This window comes from Perognathus longimembris, chromosome 9 (assembly GCF_023159225.1).
Source record: "Perognathus longimembris pacificus isolate PPM17 chromosome 9, ASM2315922v1, whole genome shotgun sequence".
Lineage (NCBI taxonomy): Eukaryota > Metazoa > Chordata > Mammalia > Rodentia > Heteromyidae > Perognathus > Perognathus longimembris.
In genome coordinates, this window is record NC_063169.1 from 52,653,656 (window position 1) to 52,679,481 (window position 25,826).

Consider the following 25,826-nt stretch of genomic DNA (forward strand, 5'->3'; position numbering starts at 1 on the left):
AAATACAATAAATTTAAATGGTGACCATTTTAAAGCCATAAGAATTCTCACTTCTTGAAGATTGGGAAATAAAGGCAATACTGTGGCATCTGTAACTTTCCTTTAAAAGTCTGTTTATGTTGAACTTGAAAGAACCAGAATGAATCAAGGAAAATTTAACAGCTATAATTTAGAAACTGAGCAACTTAATTATAAATAATATTAATCACAAAGTTTGTGATTTATACTCAGGTCTCTATTGGACCTATCAATAATCATTAAAATACAGAAAAAAAACGTAAAATACATAAGACAAAATTTCCACAACCAAAAAATTGTGTTGCTTAATCTCTTCAAGATGGGATCACTGTACTTAAATCTCCCTGAATTCTTATGTAAGCTGTTACTTGTACAAATCACATGAAAAGTAACTGTGCCAAGATAGTACTCAACACAGTAAACACTTAACAAATGCTTCAATTTCCTATTCACTTAAAAAAATGTTTGCAAATATTACTGCTGTGATCAAAAATGTGTGTGCTATACTATAAATAAGACAGTTTAAAACAAAGCCTTCTTATAAACTGAAACAAATCAAATGCTTCAAAAAAAATCCACCTAGATAAATATACTGGTGTTCTTCAATGTTCTGTCTTGGTCTACTTCACTTTAAATTCTAAGAGATTTCCTAAATATCCTCATGGTACCTGTGCTCCTTTAAATTACAGAGGAGTAGTATCAAGAAGTTCAGGTCATGAAATCAGTAAAACATTGAATATTTAAACAAAAACAATAGGAGACATAAAAATCTTAGTTCACCTCACTGAAAATCAGAATAGGGTTTACAAGAACCTTGTTGAAAATCTCAAAAAAGGGATCGATCGATCTCTCTCTCGCTCTCTCTCTCTCCCTGTGTGTGCGTGTGTGTGTGTGTGTGTGTGTGTGTGTGTGTGTGTATATGTATGTTTGGGGTTTTTTTGTCCCCCGAGTTAGTGATAAATTCTAAAGCCTTAAGCCTTATGCATGCTGGACAAATACTCCATTCTAATACTACATCCTAAGCTGCACTTTTTACATTTTCAAAAACATGACAGAGAAAGGCTACTGTATTTAAAAAACCATAAGCAAATTTAAGTTTTAAAAGATAACAATATGCCACTATATATTTCTACATATAATACACTATCACCAAATCCTGTCTTCAATTCTTATGTGGGGCCAAGAGTGATTCCTAAATAGTTTAGAAAGACACCGTTTCAGCGGGGGGTGGGGGGGGAACCTCTATAGTGGCATCCTATTTATGTAAAGCAATAATTAAAGGGAAGGAAAGAGAAACCAGTATTGCTTTATGGGTCTGCTATATAATAGATGTTGCTGGTGAAAGACAAATGATTATAATAGGTAATATCTGCACAATAAAATTATATATTACACTAGGCAATATTATACCATTTTAAAGATACCAAGCATCAAAATAAACCCAATCATGTAATGCAGGTAACAAATTAAAGAGATACATGCAAAATGATATTCCCCAATTTGAGCTACCTCCCCTTCTGCTTTACTACACCCTACCATTAGTAGTTCTAACTAAACTTAGGTTCCGAGTTCAGCTACCACTTCCTAGGCATTTTCCATTTGCAGTACACTGTGCTAGCTGTATCAAATTAATTTTATTCTAGGCCCCTGTAAGGTAGACAAGATTTTCTATGGCTAAACAGTAGGTTTGGCAACTCTGATCTATAGTAGTATGAATGAACTATGGATACCATTTACAGAACACAAAGGTAACTTGGTGGTGTAACAGAGCCAAGAAAAACTACACAATTTATCTGATTCCTGTCCATTTATTAGTGAAAACTTCAAATATAAAATGATTTACTGTAATATAATTATCCTATCCAAGATGTCACCAAGGCTATTATGATTAATTAAATGTGAGAAGTAAATTTGTACCTTCTGAAGGGAAGCATCACTATGTCCTACAATCCTTAAAAAATATTCTGATCACTTTTTCAGCCAGTATTACTGTAGAACCATTTTATATAGTGTATCTCTTATAACTGAGAATGCATAAATGTTGACTAATACATTTTTATAATAATAAATTTTAAAACGTATGTAAGCTCTCCTGATAGGTATTTGGTTAAATAAAACAGCTAAACATAGGACAGTGGAATATGATCAACTTACTGGCATTACAAGAGGAATATATCCTTCATGTGAAAACAAAGTATAAGTTCTTTTATTAACTTTACGTAGTTGTACATGGGTTTCAATTTAACAAGTCAATTCATAAGTACATCTTGATCAACATCACCCTTTCCATAAGGGTGATTTCCATAAAATTATTTTTACATACTATGTGTGTATATATAATAAATTAAAGCCTAACAATAAAAAAGTATTGGAAATTCAAAAATTCTGCCCAGGTGGTAATTTTTCTCTTAATAATCATGTGAAATAAGGCCAAAACTTATTTCCACCCACCTCAAAGATTGCTATAACGAGCCAATAAAATACATGAAGTCTGATATTCAATATTCAATTGGTTTTCAATACATTATTAACTTACATCCATCTTCCCTTTTTACATGCAGTCAAGAAAAAGAAACTGGTAACATGTTCAGAGTAAAAGCAGCTGGCTATATTTGATATTTCTATGAAATCAGAGAAAAGAGCCTGTGCCTTAATTTTATATTGCCAATGCTAGCACAGTGGGGGATGAAAGAGGAATATGTAATATATGCTAGCCAAACTCAATCAGTTTGTCATCTTCCTACAATCTATCTCTTGTTAAAATACTTAGTAATGCTTATCATATTAACATACATTCAAAAACACTGTTCATTAAATATAACTGCCTTAGTGTAAGGTAAGTATATACAAATGTGTACAATATAATTATAATTTATAGTTTTATAAGTCCAAGATAACATTTATGTAATTCATATGATACTGGGTATTCATAAAAAAGCTCCTTTCACCATGTCTAAAGCAAAGTATTTTTAAACTGAGTAATTAGTGCTTCAATTTTTCCAGTGTAGGTGTATAAACAAAGAGAATCTTAAAACCTATCTGAGAACATTCTGAACTACTTAAGTTTTTTCACTGAAATCAACCACTTCCTTTCCAAAAGCCCACATAATTTTAAGCAGAAACCAATTAATTCTGAAGTTATCTTTACAAGAAATGTAAAAAGTCTTCTAATTGCTTCAACAAAAATAGTGATTTTTTTTTCAGTTATTTTTTTCAAGGAAAATGTAAAGAGGAAATAAAATATCTTTAGTTATGTATAAAATGAAATATATTTAAGTGTATTTTAAAGTTCATATAGAATTAGAATTATAACCATATTAAAAATCATTATAATAAGAGGATTTACTCTAAAGAAAAGGATACAAATCTCATAACAGTTAACTTGTAAAGGAAGACAAGGGGCTGTATCTCCTCATATAAACCTATGGTTCCTAGCTCTTTCATTTAGTGACTCTGATGACATCTAAGAAGATAAACACAGCAGAACAGATAAGGAGAAAAATATGATCTGTTTCCCAACTCTGCTTCATCCTTTTCAAATTTCTTGATTCTTTTCTAAGGAAAATCCTGCTATCAAAACCCCCAATTTGTAACTGTGATTTGAGTACAGTTGTAAATAACACTACAGATATTCAAACTGTAGTAAACACAAAGTGTAGAAAGTTTGTTTAATATACAAAATAGCTATATCCTAAAATAAAATTATTTTCAAAATAAAAGCTTTACCTGGAGAAAACTCAAAACATAAAATTCAAGAGAGAAAAGAAATGTGCTGCTCAAAAAGAAATGTACTGCTACAAATGACAGATAATAATCACAGATAATAATCACACATAACAGAGATATGGTGATGGAGTATATATCAGTGCTAAACAGTCCTGAATTTTTTATCTTTCCTAACTTTGCATTTTAGATTAACCTAAAACCCCTCTACCTACTTGCCTATGATCTTACTATCGTTTTCCAAATAAAAGACAAGCTCCAAAGAAGCAAAGATGTTCTATTTTTTGTACAGTGCCCTTACCTGGGACACTAAGATGCATGTGTGCATATGTGTTCACTAAGTAAAATTTTTTTAAATGTACTCAATACCTGACTTGCATAACTATAACCTCTCTGTATATCATCTTGACAATGAAAGGGAAAGAGAGAGAGAAGGGAAGAGTGAAAGAACTTCAACTAGTATGGGCAAATTTGTATTATTTTAAAAAAATCCAACAATAACAATACCTCCGCTATGAAGAATATTGAGGTACTCATCCTTTAAAAAAAATGCTACTTGTGCTACAAAAACTAAATTCTTTCCTGTCCATCTATCTATTTTGGGTATCTGAATGACTATTTTTTTAATTATTGTAGCTTTTTATTTTTGTCTAATTTTAATATTTTGTATGCTAACTTGTCTTTTTTTCCCCTCTCCTTTATCATGGATGTTTAATACTATCAATACAACCTTGGAGAAAGTACTTCTCTCATAGATGCCAAAGATTACTTCGACATTAAGCATTACATTATTATTAATAGATTTTCTAATATTGATCTACTTTATACTGAAATTTCTCTAGTTTTGTCTTTATGTAAGATGTTCTTGTGTGAGTTTTGCAGGTACATACACATATCCCTAAAACTCATGAAAATTAAACCAGAAAAAAAAGCAATGATTAAGAACAAACATTTTTTTAAAATTTTTTTAACAGTTTTAAATATATGACAAGGCAGCCAGCCTCACTCACTAAATATTTTTTTAAATGAAAACCTTTTTCTATTTTCAGGTTTTCATTAATACTAAAACATCCTTATCTGTGAAAATATGAGCAGATTCTGTGAAAATATGAGCAGAAACACAATCTGATGGCAAGGAAATTAATAAAATCTTTAAGAAATGAAAGTGTACGTTCAGTATCTAGAAACATAGGGCATTTATTAGTATCTTTATCAACAGCAACTGGAAACAGTTAAAATGTTTGTTTAACAGGCCTGGTTTTATAAATGATGGTTCAACTAAATAATATAATTCAATGCAACTGTTAAAATGATCGGCATTGATTTACATATGCTAGTTACGATCTAAAAGCTGATTTATTGAATAGTACAGAAATAAAGAAGAGATGTTCTAGTATCCTGTTTCTGTAAAAGTATGTAGATGTGTTAACTTATGTGTAGTGTGCAAATAATAAAGCTCCTGGAAAAAAGTTTATATTGTAACTAAGCCTGTACACAACATACACAGATGACAGTGCTGTGAGGAACAATAAAGCAGGGTGACTACAGAAAGGAGGTGGGAGAGTTACAATTTCACTGGGTAGAAATTAAAGAAATACCGTGAACTATGGTTACACCTCCAATTGGGAACAAAATGATATCTGAATTCCAATCTAGAAAGTGATCAACTGAGGGGAAAAGGAAAGCAAGCACTATAGAAAAAGAGGAAGCTTAGGTAGGGGCATTCAGGTGAGTTTACATCTAGGGGATCACCCTCAGAAACCATTTCATAGAGGCTTTGGAAATAGAAAAGAATTAGACCTATATTTTAGAAAGATTCCTCTGGCACATAAAGCACAAACTGAAAAGTCAAAAGACCAATTAAGTGTTTCAGTAATTCCATCAAAATAAAATGCACTTAAAAGACAAAGTAGCAACAAAGATGCAAAGGTTGGCTGGGTGCTAGTGGGTCACCCATACCCATGTAATCCTCGCTGCTACTCGGGAGGCTGAGATTTGAGGATTGCAGTTTGCAGCCAGCCTGGTCAGGAAAATCTATGAGACTCATATATCTACTAAACTACTCCAAAAAAGCAGGACATAGTGCTGTGGCTCAAGTGGTAGAGTACTCCAACAAAAGAAACTCAGGGACAATGCCCAGGTCCTCCATGCAAAGCCCTAAGACCAGCAAAAAATAATTAATGAACTAAAGCCAAAAAGGGTGGGGGGTTGGCCAAGTGGTATTGATCCTGCCTAGCAAGTATGAGGTTTTGAGTCTCCAGTACTCCCAAAAAGAAGTAAAAACTGGTCAGCATTTGGCTAAACAATGTATGTGCATCCTCATTACTAGTATATTACAAGTGTTCATGTTCAGATGGGCACCAGTGACTCACACCTGTTATCTTAGCTACTCAGAAAGCTGAGATGAAGATCAAGGTTCTATGTATGCTTACATGCTTACGTGTGCACCTGAAACATTTACTTATTTATAAATACTAATAACAGGAATAGTCATCTAGTAAGTAGTGAGTGAGGATGGGAAGAATGATGGATGATGGTGTGTTTCCGGTTTGGGCAACTAGAAGACAGTTACACTAGCAAAGAAGATAGGGAAAGAGACAATGGCAGTTTGGATGAGAAAAAACAATGAGATCACTTTCAAGTATATCATGTTATTATATATGCCACAATGTACTAAAGGTGATTATGTGTGTCCATGTCCCTACCTACCCTTTCCTTTGACTTTTCTTCATCAGGTATATCTCCTGCATCTAAAATGCTTTTCTTAAAGTTATACAACACAAATCAGGTAGGGCAATATCAGAAATGCACTCTATCAAATCTACTTTCCACTGCCATTTCTGAATTATGCCATCAATATTAACGAAAACATATTTGGTAATTAACAGAGTTTCTGTGAATTGCTGTTTACTCATACCTGTTACAGCAGCTTACAAGGGAAGCTGAAATATGGAGGAATTTGGTTCTAGACCAGCCCAGATAGAAAAGTCTAGAAGAATCCATCTCACCAGCTATGGGAAAGGAAAAATTAAAAGGATTCCACTCCATGGATAGGCAAAGGAAGGAATCAATATTCTACCTTAAAAACAACTAACACAGAAAAGGGCTGCAGATACGGCTCAGCAGTAAAGCAACTGCCTAGCAAATCCAAGGCTCCAAGTTCGTATCTTTCCACCACAGAAAAATAAAAGTTTTTAAAATTAGGTGTTCCAGTGTGAATCATAAAATGTAAATATATGCTGGGTGTCAGTGGCTCACATCTGTAATCCAAGATACTCTGGAGGCTGGGCAAGGTCAAGGTTCAAAGCCAGCTTGGGCAGGAAAGTCTGTGATATGCTTAGCTCCAATAAACAACCAAAAAAGCTGAAAGTGAAGCTATCTCCATTGGTAGAATCCTAGCCTTGACCAAAAAAGCTCAAGAAAGGCCCTAAGTTCAAACCCCAGGACCAGCACCAAAAAAAAAAAAAAAAAAAGACATTCTTCACAAACAGATGGATTGTTTGTAAATTTGTTTATAGAAACATAAAACAGTATTTTGTAAATAAATTACCAAAATAACATTCTGAATTATCAGGTTTATATAGAAACCTCTAATGGATAAATTGTGTTTGCACACTTGCTTAGAAAACCTTAAAGGTAATTTCTTTAAATGTAGCTTTATGAAATTGTACACAGTTAAAGTATCACAAGTAACAGACTAAAAATTAAAATTATACAATTATAAAAACTGAGCTATATGTAATTATAGGTACAAAGGTAGAAGAAAATTACAAATTCCCTGTCAACACTTCTTGTTTATACATATTCCAATGATTATAAAAATAACAGAAAACAACTCGTAAGGTACCATAAACTAGGCTTTATAATAAAATATATAGTTTTGTGAACACAAAACACAAAGCCTGCAGATCTACAGTTCTATTTCAATGTACAATGATCCAAATACAGATTCACAGTCAATACAAAAGGTAAACAATCACAAAAGAAATTCATTTCTTTCTTAACAGTGCTTAAGGACTACCCATTACATGCAAAGAAAGACATTACTAGTTTCATCCTTGCTGTGGCAGTCAGCTACATGGCTTCCTATTTACTGAGTATTAAAATTAAATATAAAACACTGAGAATGGTTCTATTAGATGAAAGAGCATAAAAGTTCAAGAAAGGAAGACTCAAAGCTAAAGTGAGAAAAATAGGTCAGAAAGCCAGTAAGCAAGAAAGAGGGAAAAGGCAAAAGAAAAAGGGAAGTGTTCTGTACAGAAATAAAATTCTAGTTCCTAGAAATGAGTTTTAAAAAGAACCATATCGAAAAAAAATCTACTAAAGACTTTAGAATATAAAAGGATAAAACATCCATGAAGAGCAATAAATCTTTAAAAAGCTAAAGAAAGTAAGGGGTAAAAATGGTAACTTCTGAGTTAACTTTTATATCATTTAGAATATAATTATATTTCTATTTCTGAAGTAAGATATGAATGCATTTTATCACATGCAAAAATTGGCTTTGCTTGTTAAAACTGATATCCAAAATAGAAAATAAAGTAAACCTAAAACACTTAGCATAGCTGAACTATCAAAGACTGCAGCCAGTCAATGAAGAACAGCTGGGCAGAGCATATGCGCTTAAATGACAATAACCAGGGTCTCAAAGAGTATGTTTATGAACAAGTAGGTCAACGACCAAGGGGGAAGAGACAAGTCTTCTTGGCTCCACCCTTAAGAGTTTCAGAGACTAACATTCCCTTAGTCATGTACCCTTATCAGCTATATGCCTAAGACAGCAGCCAAGAGAAAGAAAACAGCAAGACTGGAACCTTATTAAACTACTGTTGCCTTTTCCTTTTGCATATACTCCTATCACACAGATTTTTTTTTTCCTTCACAAGAAGAATCTCCTAGGTGGTAGTTTCAATCCAAATCAGCCAACAAAGGGGGACACACTTCAAATTTCATAGTCTGTTTAAAATGTGCTGTTCCTCTATTTGGAAGTTAATTTGTTAGAAAGAAGGTAAAAGTAACATTATTCAACCTCAATGTGGGCTAAATCTTTGGGTTCATTTGACATAATCTATCACAAATTATCATTTACAAGCTCTAATAATACATTAAATTCTAAACTGGAAACTGCCAATATATAAATAGTTGATGTGTCATACACTAATAGTTCATTTACTAAAATAATCATAGTTTTGGACAAGAAAAATAAAAGCTGTTATGAATAATTTGAATTTTAAAATGATAATAAAATATAGCTTATCATGTTTATGATCTAAGTATACTATGTGCACTGAAAATACGCAGTGAAAAGCACAACCTGGGGCCCTGAAACAATGACTCACATTAATAATCCCAACTACTTGGGAAGCAGATTGGCAGGTTTGTGATTAAAGGCTACCCCAGGCAAAAAGTTAGTTAGATCTCCTCTCATCACAGATGTCATTCCAGCTATGTGGGAGGTGTTCTTTCTCTATGAGGCTTGTGGTGTGGTCTAACCCAAGCAAAAATATGCGACCCTACATGAAAATCAACAGAAAGGAAAAAGGACTGGGAATGCAGCAAGTGGTAGAGTATTTGCTTGAGAGAGAGATGGAGAGGAGACAGACAGAAAAGAAGGGAATGAGAACACCGAGACAGATACACGGAGAGAAGATAGAGGAGAAAGAAGGGAGAGGTAGAGAAGGACAAAGGGAGGGAGGGAAAGGGGGAGGAGAAAAAGGAGAGGGAAGGGACATGGAGAGAAGGCAAGAAGAAAACCTGGAGCTGGGGCAGTAGGCCAGTGGTGGAGAAATTGCCTCTTAGGCAAGGTCCTAGGTTCAATCTCCAACATCAAAGAAGAAAAATAAAAAAGAAGAAAAGGGAATTCATCGTAAATCAAAAGACATTTGGTCAACAAAAATGAAGGGGAATAGGTTGGGAGGGGTGACACTGATCAAGATACACTGTGTTCATTAAAAAATATTTTAAAGAATTCAAAAGATCAAAAAAAATTTTTCACCAAAAAAAGGAATAAAAACAATGGAGGGTTGGGAGCATGGCTCAAGTAGAATGTGAACCTAGTAAGCACCAAGTTTAAACTTCTGTACCACCCCAAAAAGTGAAGATACAATTCCATCTTAACTTTTCCCACCAAAATATGTATACAAGATTATCAAAGAGCAAAAATACTGGAATGTCATTATGAAAGTAAACAAAATTAATAATACAAAAAATTATCAAAAGCACAGTAAGACAGCTGCCAGAGAAAAATGTTTTCACTGGAAAAAGAGTAACGATTTTATTCTCATCAAGAAATAATATTTTATACCACTATATTTGTAAGAAATACTACTTCTACCTATGTTATTTTATGCAAAAATCCATAATTCCTAATTAGCAATTTACCTTGGTATTCTTGATTTAGAAAATCATTTGGCCTAATAATTTTTGCATTTATGATTCTATTCTACTAATCTCTTTCTCTATGTTGTTCTGAATCATCTTGAAAATACACATTCCAAGTGCCATCACTCAGAGGCTGACTCAGCAAGTCCAGAGTGAAGCCACAGGTTCTATTTAGCAAACATTCCCCCAATGATTCTGACTGCTAGTTGAGGAGCACCTCTATAAAAGATGAATTATGTATTTAGTCACCTAAGTTGAAGGGTTCTCTTGGAAGGGAAATTCCACATTTCACTGAAGAAAATGCTAAAGAGATCTGGTAAAATTGTCTATTCAAATAACATGCAACCATATTTCAAAATACTTTCTGTATATTTATTTTAAAGTGTACATTTAGGACAAATAGTTGAGAAAATATATAAAAATAATTTATATTAATACAATCCCAGTATTTACATGGTCCCTTAAAAGATCTCACTTTATTGTCATCAAAAATGTATTTCAAGCACATATCTAACTGTTCTCAAAGTCAAGAATTCCAATATTTTCTAATAGGAAAGTTCAGTATTCACCTACAGTAAAATAATAAAACTAGGAATGATACAAATAATACGTTAAAATATAACCATGTCTTGGCTATGCTACGCCATATATCCTAAGAATAATTTTCACCCTATAATAATCCCAAGTAGTTGTTCTGTTTAAGAAAAAGCACAAAAATCTTTTGTAGAGAAAATATCCCATCATAAAAATTTACAAAGCTGAATTGCCAAAAAAGGAATCTGAGGTTCAATTTCACAATATTAAATTTCCATATGTACTCTGTAAACATACTTTCACTATGGACTACCAAATCAAATAAAGCCAGTTATCACTACAAGAAGATACAGTATAAAAAATTTCTTCAGTGCAAAAATCCATATCAACTTATGTTATCAACTGACTTAAGACAATTTTAATAAAAATCATAACTTGAATCCCATAATATAAAATAATCCTAAAAGGACTTTAAATTAAAATAAAAAGCTCTACAACAGTAACCAAGTTTTCCTTTAGTTACTATTCTCTAGTAAATGCTTTCTTTTGATTAGCTTTTACAATGTCATCAGGTGATGCTGATTTGAAGTCAAATGGTGTTATTGCTACAAGAGGACTTATTTCTTTGTCCTTTCCATCTTCAACTTGTCTATTATAACGAAAAGTCTTATAGAGGTCAAGGGTGTGCCGCTTGCCGCTTTTCAGTGGGTAACGAAGACACAATGTTGAAGCAAAAGCTGAAGGTCTAGCAGCAAGGGCCTTGGTCCAAGACAAAGAAAAAGGTGATTTCCTAGTCACACAGCCTTTATTGGTTTTCTTATCCTTAGCTGAATTGGAATTTTTTCCTAACTTTGAACCCAGAACTTTGGTTCCTGGTGTTGGAATAACAGATTGGTCAACTGTAGACTTTGGAACAAAATCTGAAGTTTTTATCAGAACACTAAGGTCAATATTTGAATCAACTCCAGGAGACCTTATTTCCGATAAACTGAGATCATAAGAATCTTTCTTAATCTGAGAGTTGTCTACATCAATTGTTTCTGCAATCAAATCAGAAAGTGACAAATTCTCAAGGTCTCGTGAAGGAGAAGCTTTACAAAATGCCAATGATGACAGGGATCCTGTTAAGTCTGATATTCCAGTAGACGACTGAGAGCGATTTGCTAATTGTGACAGGGGAAAGGATCCCAAACTTAGATCTGTGAAGCTGGCAGACTGGTTACAAAGATCAGATAAAGTATAGCACTGGCTTGGATTTCTTGCTTCATGTTTCTCAAACAGTTCAGTTAGGGATGGACTTTCATGCTGGGCAAAGTCATTTTTTAAACTGGAATTCTTGGCACTTGGTTCAACTAAAGAGACATTTCCAACTTCAGTCTTTTCAACAGGATTTAAATTACCAAGCGCTGTATTTTCCAATGAGCTAGTTAAGTGCAAAGTGTTATTTAAAGTTTCCAAGCTGTTTTCTAGTAGTTTGTTTTGGAAATCAAGTAGTGAATTGTTTTGAATAGACAAATTGTTAGCTGTTGTGTTCTCGCTCATTAAGGACTGTAAATCTGGTATGCCTTTAAAAGAAAAATCATCTTTGGGAATACATTTGGATACATACAGTCTTAAATCAGTATCTACATTCTTTGAAAGTGGACTTTCCAGACTATCTGTGGATGATAATCCTACTGATGGCTGACTTTTCCAAGAATCTCTTGGCATATCATGAATTAAGTCAGCTAATGAAAGCTCTTTTGGTAACTTACATGATTCTAGTTTCTTTTCACTTTTAGGTCTGTCAAGTTTTTTTTTCCTGTGAAGTAAATAGTGACTGGGAACAACTGAAGCATGATACGATCCATTCTTTGCTACTGAGCTAGAAAAATCACTACTCCAATCCAAATGATTCTCTGGTTGAGGATAAGAGCTTGGAACACTATCAGCTGAAACTTCAGATGAAGGAAATAAGACTCCTTACCTTACAAGAGCCATTAATTTTCAGATGAATGCGTTGACATTTGCAGAAGACAGTCACAGCAACCAAAAGGAAACATGAAATGAGGCATTTAATTACTAAGTGCTTCTTTCTACTGATATATGAATAAAACAGTACTTGATTATCTAACATTAAGTGAACACAGTAAAAGTAATATAAAAGAATTACTTTTGTAAAAGATGTAATACAATATAGAATTACTTTGTCCACTAACATATATTCCTGTATCAACTCAATGTGTTAATTTTTTTTTTACCAATTTAACAATGTGAAGTTTTACTGTAACTAAATATAGTTATTATTTGATTACCTGAAATTCAAAACAGGCAAAAGCTAGGTTCTTTTTCTCACTCTCTCTCTCGTTGTAATACATCAAAAACAAACTAGCAGGTTGAAGTTGTATGTATCTCAGTGGTAACACACCTGCTTAATATGCACAAGGCTCTAGGTTAAATCCATAGCCCCTGAGGGGAATGGATAGCATTCTATAATAATTTCTGCTATAACCTGAGTCACATTATTAACAGAAAGAACTTACATACTCATTCCCATAGTGCTCAAGTAAAAGTGCACATCTGTGCCCACTCCTCACAGAAAACACTCTTATTTTATGGTAAATCAGTGAACGGACTTTTTCTGTAATAAATGGCTAGCCTAGAGATTACAAGGCATATCTGTTAACAAATTACCATGATCCCACTAACAGAAACCACATCAACATGATTGTGCCTCAACTCCCTTATGTCCGCTAAATTACAAATTTAATTCTAAATCCTACAAATTTAAAATTAAAGATCTATTCTTGCTTTTCTTAAGCATTAGTCAAGAAATGAAATCTAGGATGACACAGTATATTTATACAGCACTTAACTACAGTGTATCTAAAATGAAATTGTATTTATACATGACAAAAGGGGGATTTTAAACATTAAATCTCTTTTAATTTCTATCTCTTAGTTCATTAGTTAGAAAGCAACAATTAAGTTCTCTAAGGCACGAACAAGAAAAAAATTCTTTTATCTGACTTTATTTTCTCTATGTTGTTAGTTACGCAAACAAGTAGTGAAATAATTATACATGCACCAAGACTCTAACAAAGGAAACGTCATTCAGCTTAAAATTTTCACAATCCAGAAAATCAACTGATAATATTCAATGTGAACTGCAAAGTAAGGTTTTTAACAGCCTAGGCAAATGGAATTTTTTTTCTTAATAGCTTAAGCAAGTAAGATTTCCAGCCAAGTAAAACAACTGAAAAAGAATAAATAAAGGCATACCTTTTGCTATCTTCCCTGTGGCTACTGCACTCTCACTCCTGTCCTTCAACTTCTGTACATTATCTTGTTCCAGTACCATGGACAAGGCCTTCTGCACATCAAACTTGTTCTTCAGAATTGCTTCAATCAGTATTTCATCTGACACAGCACCTCCCAGTACCTCTCTCATGTGATCAAGGCATGAATAAAGACGAGCTAGAACATATAATGATTAAAAGCTGTACTACATAGTACCCTGAAAGAACCCTAAATCTTCAAAATTATAAAAGGATTTAAAATTATCTATTGAACACTTCCTCTTTAGCAAAAATTATCTGATGATCATCTTTGATTTGTAATAAATATACTTATCATCTCTTACAAAGGAATAATTTCATAAGAAATCACCTTCATGAAATGTTTTAAACAGTGTAAACTGTGTATACTAACATGTATTTTCATTCCAACATGATGATAAATGCCTCGTGCTTTAAAAATGTAAATTGTAATCAGAACCTGTTCCCCATGCCTATAATCCTAGCTATTCAAAATGCTGAGATCCTGATACTCTGTTAAGAGCCTGCCCTGGTAGACAAATCCCAAGACTTTTATCTCCAAATACCAAATAGCCAGGCATGAGTAGGAAGTGGTGGCATGGCTCAAGCAGTAGAGTGCCTGTTGTGAGTAAAAAAATCCAAGTGAGAGCAAGAAGCCCTGAGTTCAAGTCCTAGTATTGGCAAAAACAGAACAATCTTTTTAGTGATAATGATGATATCTACATTGTGTAAAAAGGCCAGGGTAATTATGGGACTACAACTTAGCGAACTCGATTATAATTGCTAAGTATAATCCTTATAATTACTACTTCAAGTTTTCTGCCAACTAAAATCACCCTTAGTAACTTAAAAAGTCAAAATAACCTAGTATAAAAATAAGCAAGTCCAGTAAATTGAAAAGGAAATGAACATTCATTTAAAAAAACAAAAATCTTAAACCTGGAATTATCTTTTAAAGATTTTAGTTTTCTTATGACTATATTATAAAGTCACTATTTTAAAAATTCATTAATGCAAGTCTATGAGAAGCTGGAAGCTTGTAGCTCTCATCTGCAATTCAAGATGCTGAGATGAGCCTGGGCAAGAAAATCACTGCGACTCTTCTCCCCAGTTAATCACCAAAAAGCTGGAAGTGGTTCAGTGGCACAAGTGGTAGGCCAGCCTTGAGCTAAAAACTCAGTGCCCAGGCCTTGAGCTCAAACCCCAGGAACAGCAAAGGAAAAAAAATTTTTTTTAATTCGTGCTTCATTATAAATCTTTACATGTTGAACAATGAATCTACTAGAGAAGAAAAAAAGAAATCATGGCTGGGTAGAGTGGTTCACACCTGTAATCCCATTCATTGGGTAGGCACAGATAGGGAACATGAAGGTTCAAGGGCAGCAGGGTATAAAGATACCATCTCTACAAAGTATGTGACATGATAGTACACATCTATAACCTCAGCTGCATTGGAAGCATAGGCTGACCCCAGGCAAAAAAAACTAAAACAAAACTCAAACAGAGCTGAGTGGAAAAAGCACATACTCATGACTCAGAACACTGCTGGAAAGCACCAGATCCTAAGTTCAAACACTGATACCAACAAAAGAAAAATAATAATTTTTAAAAACTACCCTATTGCCAGTTTTTAACAATCAGGAAAATTTCAAGTAGTTGGGCAATTCTACTTTGCTTCAGTGGAAGATTTATCTTAAAAGGCTTAAAGGCAATACTGAGAAAAGACTTATTTGATAAATATGTGAAGTAGAGCTAGCTTTAAAACCTATTCTAATTATTATAGGAACTATTTCCTATACCAAAGAGACAGTGTACTGGGGGATTAAAAGCAGATGTTTTACAGGCTGACTTAGATCTTATCCTAATGCCACTTCCTAAATGGTACAATACCAGGCAATAATTCATTATTATTTTGGTCCTCATTTCCCCTCTCCCTATAAAATGAAGACAAAACTGTCCTAGCTGGTAAAGTTCTTGTGAGGATTAACTATGTTTATATCTGGATAGCCTTTAATCAGTACCATTTGGTAAAAGTCATTCGCAATTACTATTGCAATTAATATACTATTGTAATTACACTTCCAGATGTGAGCTTCTTTTTTATAGGCTGTGGGGCTTGAATTCAGGACCTGGGCATTGCCCCTAAATTTTTTTTGCTCAAGGCTAGTGCTCTACAGTTGGAGCCATAGCACTTCTTCTGGTTTTCTGGTGGTTAGAGGTAAGTCTCATAGACTTTCTTACTCAGTCTGTCTTTAAACTGCAGTCCTCAGACCTTAGCATCCAAATAGCTAGGATTACAGGTATGAGCCACTTGCACCCAGCACATATGCGAGCTTGAATGGCTAACTCTGCTTCTCAACCATACACTGAATTTCCTAACTTCCCAACTATTATCCTCTGAAGTACACAGAGCAGAAAAGGACAGATTTCTTCTCAATTCCTACCCTCTAATCCCACAATCCCACAATTGTTACCAAAATACTCAAAGAACACAATTAAATACAACTAAGCAGTTTATAAAGTATCACCTCTCCAAACTTTTATCCTCCAGGTTTTCAAGTATATCTGCAAGATCTGTCATGTAAAATTTTTTTCTATTGCTACTGTTCTTTTTTTGCTGTGTAGTGTTTTTTTTTTAAATATATTTAGTCCTTTTATTTGGGTTAGCAGCTGGTATTTTACTGACTTAGCTGAGATTCCTACATTTCTTTTAACTGTTTCCAAATTAATTATAATATTTATAGAAAGAGAAAAAAACAAATCAGTCCACTGTCAAATCTTGCTCACTATAAACCCTGCCCACTATCAACAGATGGCATTACTATTCTGTATGTCATCTCAGGCCAATATCAACCTAAGACTTGAGTTATGCTTGAGGCAACATGATATTTAAAGATTACTTATAAAATGCTTCTAGTTTGAAACAACGTACACAAATGTGAATATCAGGATACCTGTACAGTGTTACATTGGTCTTCAACCTTTATATATATGTGTGTGTGTGTGTGTGTGTGTATATATATATATATGTATATGTATATGTATATGTATTTTTCCCCCCGCCAGTCCTGGGGCTTTTGAACTCAGTCAGGGCCTGAGCACTGTCCTTGGCTTCTTTTTTTTTTTTTTGGCTCAAGGCTAGCACTCTGCCACTTGAGCCACAGCTCAACCTTTCTTTCAAAGATACTAAGTATCTTTGAAAATAAAAGAGTCCCAAAAGCTAACCATAAGCTCCACAGAGAGCTCATAAAATAATTTTTTAAATTTCTTATAACAAATCAATGGAATTTCTCTCCTATGGAAAAACAAAGGAATGTGATGGCCCAATAAAATTTTCCAGTTGAAAACCAACAGCCATACAAGCAATTTTTAAATCATACAGTTAAATTACACTCCTTATAATATACCTAATAAAATCTCCAATTTCCTAGAAAATACAAAATATGCTTGTACTGTTACTATCCATAGTCATTACCATGGACAAGAATAAAAAATTCATAAATTCTGGTGTTTTTGGTGTTCGAACATCTTCAAGCAAGAATCATAGATACAACTCTTTATTTTACCATACCTTGGTCAATTTCACTTAGCTGGTGGTTCAAATGAGAATTGGGAGAGTCTTTCAGTTCTTCATAATCATATTCTACAGGTTTGTCACGTCGTGAGTAAATAAACTGAGCAGCTAGAATATAAAATGGTTGAGGAACACTATAATATAGCCATTTTCCATTAATTTTTTTCTTACAAAGAAAAAGATTCTGACCTACCACTTACAACAGAGGATTATGTATTTGAGTAATTGGTTATCAATCTGGTTCCTGTTTCCTTTCTTAGCTCTCTTTCCTGAAACCTGCATGACTCCAGGGTCTCCCCTTCCTAGGTAGTTTCCTCCACCAGGAATGCCATTCTCCCAATCCCACCTTCTGCCCAGAGCCTTCCCAACTTCAGGAAGTCAAGAGTATGCTCTCTATCCATCAGAGATAACGAACACCAAACTGTTTAAACAAGACCTAAACAGGTCTCATAACTGATTAATTTGCCAGTTATTAGAATTAGGTTTACCTTAAATATATAAACTGATGTTCAGTAAAGTTCTAAACTAGAATTGACCAAATAAAGATTATTTCCAATCACTTTAGTTGAACCAAATTATATACCAATCAAAATTTTATAGGTAAGCTCTTTTTTGCTGTCTTCACCTTTCCATCAAGAAAATCATATACATTTTTTTCTTCTTTATTGTCAAAGTGAAGTACAGAGGGGTTATACTTTCATATGTAAGGCAAGTACATTACCTATCCAACTTGTTACCTCCTCCCTCATTTTTCCTCCATCTCCCCCGTCCCCAGTTCCTTCACCCCCCATGAGTTGTACAGTTGGTTTACACCAATTGGTTTTGTAAGTATTGCTACTGAAATGGTTTGTCTTTTTATCCTTTGTCTCTCATTTTTGGTATTCCCTTTCCCTTCGCTAGTTCAATACATGTCTATACAGTATCCAGGGTACTAAGATCAGTTACAGTAATAGCAGGAGTGAAACCACAGGAAGGGAATACAAGAGAACAAAAGGTACAGTTTAACACTGTATGCTGAAATTAACCACAGCAATGATATACCACTTATTTCCAAACCATGGAGTTCATTTCACTTAGCATTATCTTATGTGTTCATACGGGCATAGCTATTGAGCTGTTGTGATCTTCTGGTATTTCTATCCTAGAGACGTACTAATTATTGCCTATGAGGGAAACCGTAAGGTTTATGTTTCTTTGGGTCTGGGCCACTTAACTCAGTATGATTTTTTTTTTCCCAAATCCTTCCATTTCCTTATGAATGAGGCAGTGTCATTATTTCTGATAGAGGCATAGAATTCCATTGTGTATATGTACCACATTTTCTTGATCCACTCACCTGCTGAGGGGCATGTGAGTTGGTTCCATATTTTAGCAATGACAAATTGTGTTGCGATGAACATAGTTGTGCTGGTGGCTTTTGTGTAGTCTTGCTTATAATCTTTTGGGTAGATGCCCAAAAGTGGGACTGCTAGGTCGTAGGGGAACTCTATGTTTAGCCTCCTGAGGAAGCTCCATACCACTTTTGAGAGTGGTTGAACAAGCTTACATTCCCACCAATAATGTAGTAGGGTTCCCTTGTAGCTACATCCCCTCCAGCATGTTATTAGTTTTTCATACAGATTTTGTTAAATGCAAGTGATGATACATTTTAGAGAAAGTTATATTAACTGAAAAAGTAACTCAATTGTAAGATTTCATCATGCCATGAATTTGTTCAGCTCTTTAATGACATGCTGCTTCATGTTTTTTTATCTTATTACAATATAAATAATTATATTTATATATACTAATATGTTAGAGAAATACAAGAAAGAAAAGTAAAAAGCTCAGTTCTTACTGCAGAGATCTGAGTTTTCCTTATATGAGATGATACAGAAGATGCAGTTCTAATGTAGAATCATAATAGAATTTGCACTCTAAATCTCTATGTAGCTCCACCAAAAGCCTGAACTACAAACTATTTAGCAGCAGATAAACTAAAGGACATAATATTGCACTACTATCGCATAAGTTTCTATATGATGTGCCAATTAAAATAAAAGAAGTACCTACAAAGTATATAAAATTGGAAATGTTTATTTACCTAAACTGTCATTGTTTCTTAATATTCAAAATATCCTTGAAGGGGCTGGTAATATGGCCTAGTGGCAAGAGTGCTTGCCTTATATACATGAAGCCCTGGGTTCGATTCCCCAGCACCACGTACATAGAGAATGGCCAGAAATGGGGCTGTGGCTCAAGTGGCAGAGTGCTAGCCTTGAGCAAAGAAAAGCCAGGGACAGTGCTCAGGCCCTGAGTCCAAGCCCCAGGACTGGCAAAGAAAAAAAAAAATTATATATATATATATATATATATATATATCCTTGGAGATATAGAATTAACTGTTGTCTGCCTATGGAGATTGCTAATTTCATTACTGATGGAATTATCATTTCATTACATTAAGATTAATCACATGCTTCAAAAGCATAGTCTTCAGTGGGTTTAATCAAAACTTTAATTACTAGAATGGACACCTTTAAAAATATAATAAATATATACATACACACATGTATATATACATACATATCTTCAAATGGTAAATATTGTATAGTCTTATGAAATACTTAAGTCCTAGAAAACCAAGTCTTTACATGACATTTTTTTGTTGTTGTTTTGTTTGTTTGTTTGTTTGTGGCCAGTCCTGGGCCTGAGCACCATCCCTGGCTTCTTCCTGCTCAAGGCTAGCACTCTGCCACCTGAGCCACAGCGCCCCTTCTGGCCGTTTTCCATATAATGTGGTGCTGGGGAATCGAACCTAGAGCTTCATGTGTAGGAGGCAAGCACTCTTGCCACTAGGCCATATTCCCAGCCCTACATGACATTTTTAAATACACAAATCAGAACAGTAAAATTGTTTAGAAAAATTCACCTGTTGATGGAGAAATACAATAATCATCCTCTACAGACTGGCCATAGAGATCATCATCTTCAAAATCTGAAACAAAAAAAAGAGATAGGTTTATTCACCAGTTCTTTTTTGTTGTTTTACTATCTCTTAATGAAGTAACTAAATTCTTTTTAAAAGTGTCAAAATTTAAAACCCTGAAATGTCTACTTTTCCATAAATTCTATGAATTTCATACAGAAAGTTGGTACCTAATGACATTCTGTACTTATAAAGACATATATGGTTCTTGAAGCTAGTTGCTTTTGTTCAGGTTTCCCAAGTTTTCACCACATGTGATCAAAACTAATTTCAAAATTAATTATGAACTGTGTGTTGGTGTCTCACACCTGTAAGCCTAGATACTCAGGAGGCTGATACCAGACAGCCCGGCAGGGAGACCATGAGCCCAAAGCAGAGCTCTGGCTAAAGGGGTAGAGTGGCAGCCTTGAGTTAAAAAGCTAAAGAACAGTGTCCAGGCCCTGAATTCAGGTAACAGTACTAATATGGGGGTGGGGATGGGGAGCTAATTATAATCCTATAGACAATATACTTGAATTGTCCTTCCAAGGCTGACAAAACCTGAAATAGGACCCATTCCTTTTTTAATGTATTTGTTTACAGGTTTGTTTTACCAAATGCTCTCTACACCAAAGGCCTTTTCATATAGCTTCTACACTAACCAGTCCACCCCTCTGTCCCTTGGTGCTCACTTCATTGACAGCTAAGAGACCTGTTCCCCTACACAATGGAATGGAATTCGCCCAGATTTTCCTAAAGTTGTTTCTTCCTGGTGAGGCTCCAGCTTAAATGTCACTTCTTTGCAGCGTATCACCTGCTCACTCCAAGTGAAGCAGCAAACCTCCCTGCCACCTTCCCTTCCAGGGCTTCCCCCCACATTATTTTCAAATCTCCACACCTGTTATAAGGGGTTTCTAAGGCAAAATATAGCTTAGAAAAGGGCATATATGTGACACAAAATAAGTATTTGTTTTAAAGTTAATGAATCAAACTAGTTAATATGAAAAAGCCATTAGAAACAAATGTTACTAATCTAAATATATTCGCTGATACAGTAAATACTAAATTTCTCAGGGACTACTAGAGAAAAACTAGTGGTACAAAAGTGACCACATGCCAACCTCTTCACACCAAAATTCTGACAGAGAATTCAGACAACAAAAGACAATCACAAAACCAACAAGTGTCACAACCTGAGAAATACAGAGCAATGTGTGGGGCTGGGAATATGGCCTAGTGGTAGTAATGTGCTCACCTCGTATAGATGAAGCCCTGGGTTCGATTCCTCAGTACCACATATATAGAAAAAGCTGGAAGTGGTGCTGTGGCTCAAGTGGTAGAGAGCTAGCCTTGAGCAAAAAGAAGCCAGGGACACTGCTCAGGCCCTGAGTTCAAGCCCCAGGACTGGGGGGGGGGGGGGGGGAGACAATACAGAGCAATTTGGGAATACTCATATGAACTAAATTAGAACCAGGAATGGGGAGACTATGGAATATACCATTTAAATCAATTCCCAAAGACACAGTTAACCAATGTGAGGTTGGAAGGGATGGGACATCATGTTCAAAGGCTAAAAACAAATACTGTAGCAGAGAAAAATTGAGTTAAAACTGGATAAAAAGGTATAAATTATTAGATCACAATTACAAATAAATAAAATAATAAATAATGAACTGGCAAATTAGTAATTTGCAAATAAAGGGTCTATCTAGATAGATACATATAGTTTACCCTTTATCTATCTATATAGATTGAAATAATTAAAACAAGTTTAAAAAAAAAAACTAGGTCACTTTGTCAATAATGAAACTGACCCCAAACCGTTACAATATAAAAAGATTAATTCTTGTGATCTTTTATAAAGTGGTTTGTTTCTTCAAAAAAATTTTGGAGTATTTACTACATGTAATGTATTATGCCAGCTACTGGATTAAATGTAAAATTAAACTAGGACTTTTAAACTGGTAGCTGAGACAATCACATAAAGTACTAATCAAACTGCACAGAAAAACACAGTGGAACTTAAATAGAGGCACCATAAAAACATATGGTTTTAGACCACAAGACATTCAGGTTAGATTAGTTTTTGTGCATTTATAAATCAAAAAGAATCCAAAGGAAAGCTTCACTGGGAAGCATAAGAGTAAACTGCATACTGAAGATGAGTACACTTTCATAAGTAGAAAAAGGGGTTGAGCCTCCTAGCCTACAAAAGCAGCTTGGTTATGATGTCACCAATTGTTCTAAAGAAAGCTGACAACCTGACCTCAGGTGGCCAACACTACGTGAGAGTAAGCAATTCTCCAGGAATCCTTCACACAGAAATGCTCATAGCCTACTGCCATCTGGTTTATGTGTTCTCTTTTATGTAGCCACATAACACTTGGTCATTCTCTACTTTTTGTAGCTTCTCTAATTCGGTTGCTTTTATCCTTTATCTTAAGGCTGATCTTAGAGCAACATTCTGTTAAAGAAATAAATGAGGAACAATAAGGTCTATTCGTGTATTTCACTTCATACTTGTAAAAGTAACTCCCAGTCAAAAGTCACCTCTCAAGTGACAATGGTCCACATACCAATATATTCGGACTCTACAAAACTTACTCAAAAGGAATTTCATTCTAAAGTGAACACCAGAAAACAAACATGCTGGGCACACTGGGTCACAATCTCCAAATACAACTCAAACTGTAGCTCTCCTCCCCTATTATGGCACACTGATGTCTTAGAACAATCTACTGGGGTTGGCAGTAATCACCTGTTAAATCATATCTGTTCTGCACTTTACAAAGCCGTTTGTCCTAAAGCTATTCTCCTGAATTCGTTCACGTAAGTTTATACCTTTATGTTTCATGGTGCCTACTATTATCCACTGCAAGGAGTCCTCTTCTTAAGTCTATCTTTAACTTCTTTTGAATTCCTAGAGAACATTCATACGTGCAACTTTTATTTTTTAAGTCAGTGAGTCCTTGCCCATGCAAGGACTTTTTCTTACCATTTCCAAACACATTTACATTGAGCCTTATCAGACAAGAAACTAAGTATATGCCTCAAGAATATCTGATTGGCTGTAATGGCCCTTGGGGGGTGGGGTATATGTATCTTTTCTACTGTCTCCTACGTTCCCCAAATGAACTTAATTGAAAAAAATATAGTTCAAGCTACGTTCTGCACAACAAGAATGTGAGGACATAAAAGAGCTTGCCATGGATGGGAAAACACACAGGTCCTCACCGCAGGTCGGCTGAACATCACATCACTAGGTCGGCCTGAGTTTTACAAATACCGTTTCTCGGGCATTTCTGCCGAGAGGTTGGAGGGAGAATCCGGGAGTAGACAGGCGGGTGCCCAGCAAGGGGAGAGCCCACGGCGGAGGGGAGGCCGGCGGCGGCCTGCCGGGCACCAACCCCGCCAGACGCCGTCCCACCCGAGGCGGCGGCGGCTCCTCCCGCTCGCCGGTTCCCGAAGGCAGAGCTCACGGCTCGGCTGGGCACGGCAATCCTCCCCAGCTGAAGCCCGGGGCCGCCGTCTGGGGATGGGATTCCAACTGGGTACCACGGGCTGGGATCCCAGCTGGAACGGCTTCAAAGGACGTCTCGGGCTCACCCCGCCACTTACCTTCATCGTAGTTATAGCCTCGGACATTACGATGCCGGGCCATGGCGGCAGGAAGGGCGAGTGTCACCGCCGCGTCCAAAACACCCGGCTCAGTTACGGATAAATCGCCAATTGCAGCCCGAAGCCCGCTTACGCGCCATCTTGGCTTCCGGCCGGGCTCGGCGCAGAGCGTCTGCGCATGCGCGGCGTCCTACTCGCGCACGGCGTGACGGCAGCCTCTCAGGGTCACAGTGGGCGCTCGGCGGCGGACGCATGCGCTCTGGTGCGCTCGGAGGAGAGGTGGGGGAGGGAGAGGCGGAGTGTGGGGTAGAGGTGGGGCCTCTCGGCGTGGCCCCGCCTACAGGCAACTGGACTGCCGCCGACTGCCAGCTAGGAAATCCCGCCCTTCTGACTTGTTGGTTGTTGACTGAAGGTTGCAAGCCAGGATGTTTGACCTACTGCTGAATTCCGGATTATTTTTCCAAATGTGATTTCTGTCTCATTGTTGTTCTTCATTTATTTTTTATTACTTATTGTCAAAGTGATGTACAGAGGGGTTACAGTTTCATATGTAAGGCCATGGGTGCATTTCTTATACTGTGTGTTACCTCCTTCCTCACTCCCCCTCTCCCCCTCCCCCTTTTCCTCTCCCCCCCATGAGTTCAGTTGGTTTACACCAAATGGTTTTATAAGTATTGCCTTTGGAGTCGTTTGTCTTGTTATCCTGTGTCTCTCGATTTTGGTATTCCCTTTCACTTCCCTAGTTCTAATACCAGTATATACAATATCCAGTGTACTCAGATGAGATACAGTGATAGTGCCGGTACAACCACTGGAAGGGATACAAGAGGATCATCAAGAAGCTACTGTTTCACATGGTTGAAAGTAATTACAACAGTGATATAACACTCGTTTCGGGAACATGGAGTTCAACAACAGGGATTTTTAAAAATCTGTCATCCTAATGACTTGGGTCTGCACACAATAGCAATCAACCAAGTTGTGTAAATGTGATGTACAAATTAGTCCAAGATTGGAGGCAAAGGGTGGGGGAGAGACTTTTTAAACAAGCATACATGATTAAATTTAGAAGTTGGCTACAGTGGGTTGTATGGAGCAGAGTCTCAATGCCTCCAGTAAACAATTACCTGTGCTTAGTTACATAAACTGTCTTCATCAGTGTGGAGAATTCCTTACATATTTATGGAACACATACATAAAGTGTTACATAATGTGTAACATGATGAATGAATCTGTAACCTATGATTACATGTCCTCATTTCATAGAACACAAAGTTAATAATGATATGTTTAAAAGCTATCCTCACTATTAACTCTAAACCAACTACAGTGTTGAAGCTTGTTTTTGAAATGGTTATGCTCTGTATCAAAAGCAAATATCAAATTCTACAAAAGAAATAGCTCACTCAGCTTTTCATGATACACAATAGAAAGAAATAAGGGTAATACAAATTTGTAAGCAGCTTGGAATGCATTTAAATATAATTATCTAATAGTCCTTATCCATCAATGTTGTTTAATATCATTCCAAGACAAAATTATATGTTTATTCTATGACTTTTAAGTGTTATTTTACACATTTAAATAATTTTATGTTGCAGCCTCTTTTTGTAAGCAGAAGTGGTAATATCTAAATCAGAGTTGTGACTAATAATTTATCCTTGTTAGAAGATTTGGCACAGACCATAAAGAATGCTTATAAATATTATTTATTAAACTAAAATTGGTAACTTCA

At 35.5% G+C, this 25,826-nt stretch overlaps 1 protein-coding gene and 1 long non-coding RNA gene across 4 annotated transcripts in view; both read right to left on the bottom strand.

The window, feature by feature from the left end:
* Hbs1l (HBS1 like translational GTPase) overlaps positions 1–24,288 on the bottom strand; it is a 62,696-nt gene extending 38,408 nt beyond the window's left edge. Inside the window, exons 1-5 of one of the 3 annotated variants that reach the window (XM_048354122.1) lie at positions 24,092–24,288; positions 20,438–20,503; positions 17,524–17,634; positions 13,918–14,112; positions 10,776–12,617 (exon numbers count right to left, since the gene is read on the bottom strand). In XM_048354122.1, the coding sequence (XP_048210079.1) occupies positions 11,179–12,617; positions 13,918–14,112; positions 17,524–17,634; positions 20,438–20,503; positions 24,092–24,134 (1,854 nt within the window). In that variant the 5' untranslated portion in view covers positions 24,135–24,288 and the 3' untranslated portion in view covers positions 10,776–11,178. The other 2 variants (XM_048354121.1, XM_048354123.1) reach the window with 2 other exon arrangements.
* LOC125357308 lies at positions 5,931–9,269 on the bottom strand. Its single transcript, XR_007212113.1, has 3 exons — positions 9,259–9,269; positions 8,344–8,345; positions 5,931–6,176 (listed from the first exon to the last, which is right to left on the bottom strand). It is a non-coding gene; the product is annotated as an uncharacterized LOC125357308 (long non-coding RNA).
* Positions 24,289–25,826: the final 1,538 nt, after the last annotated feature.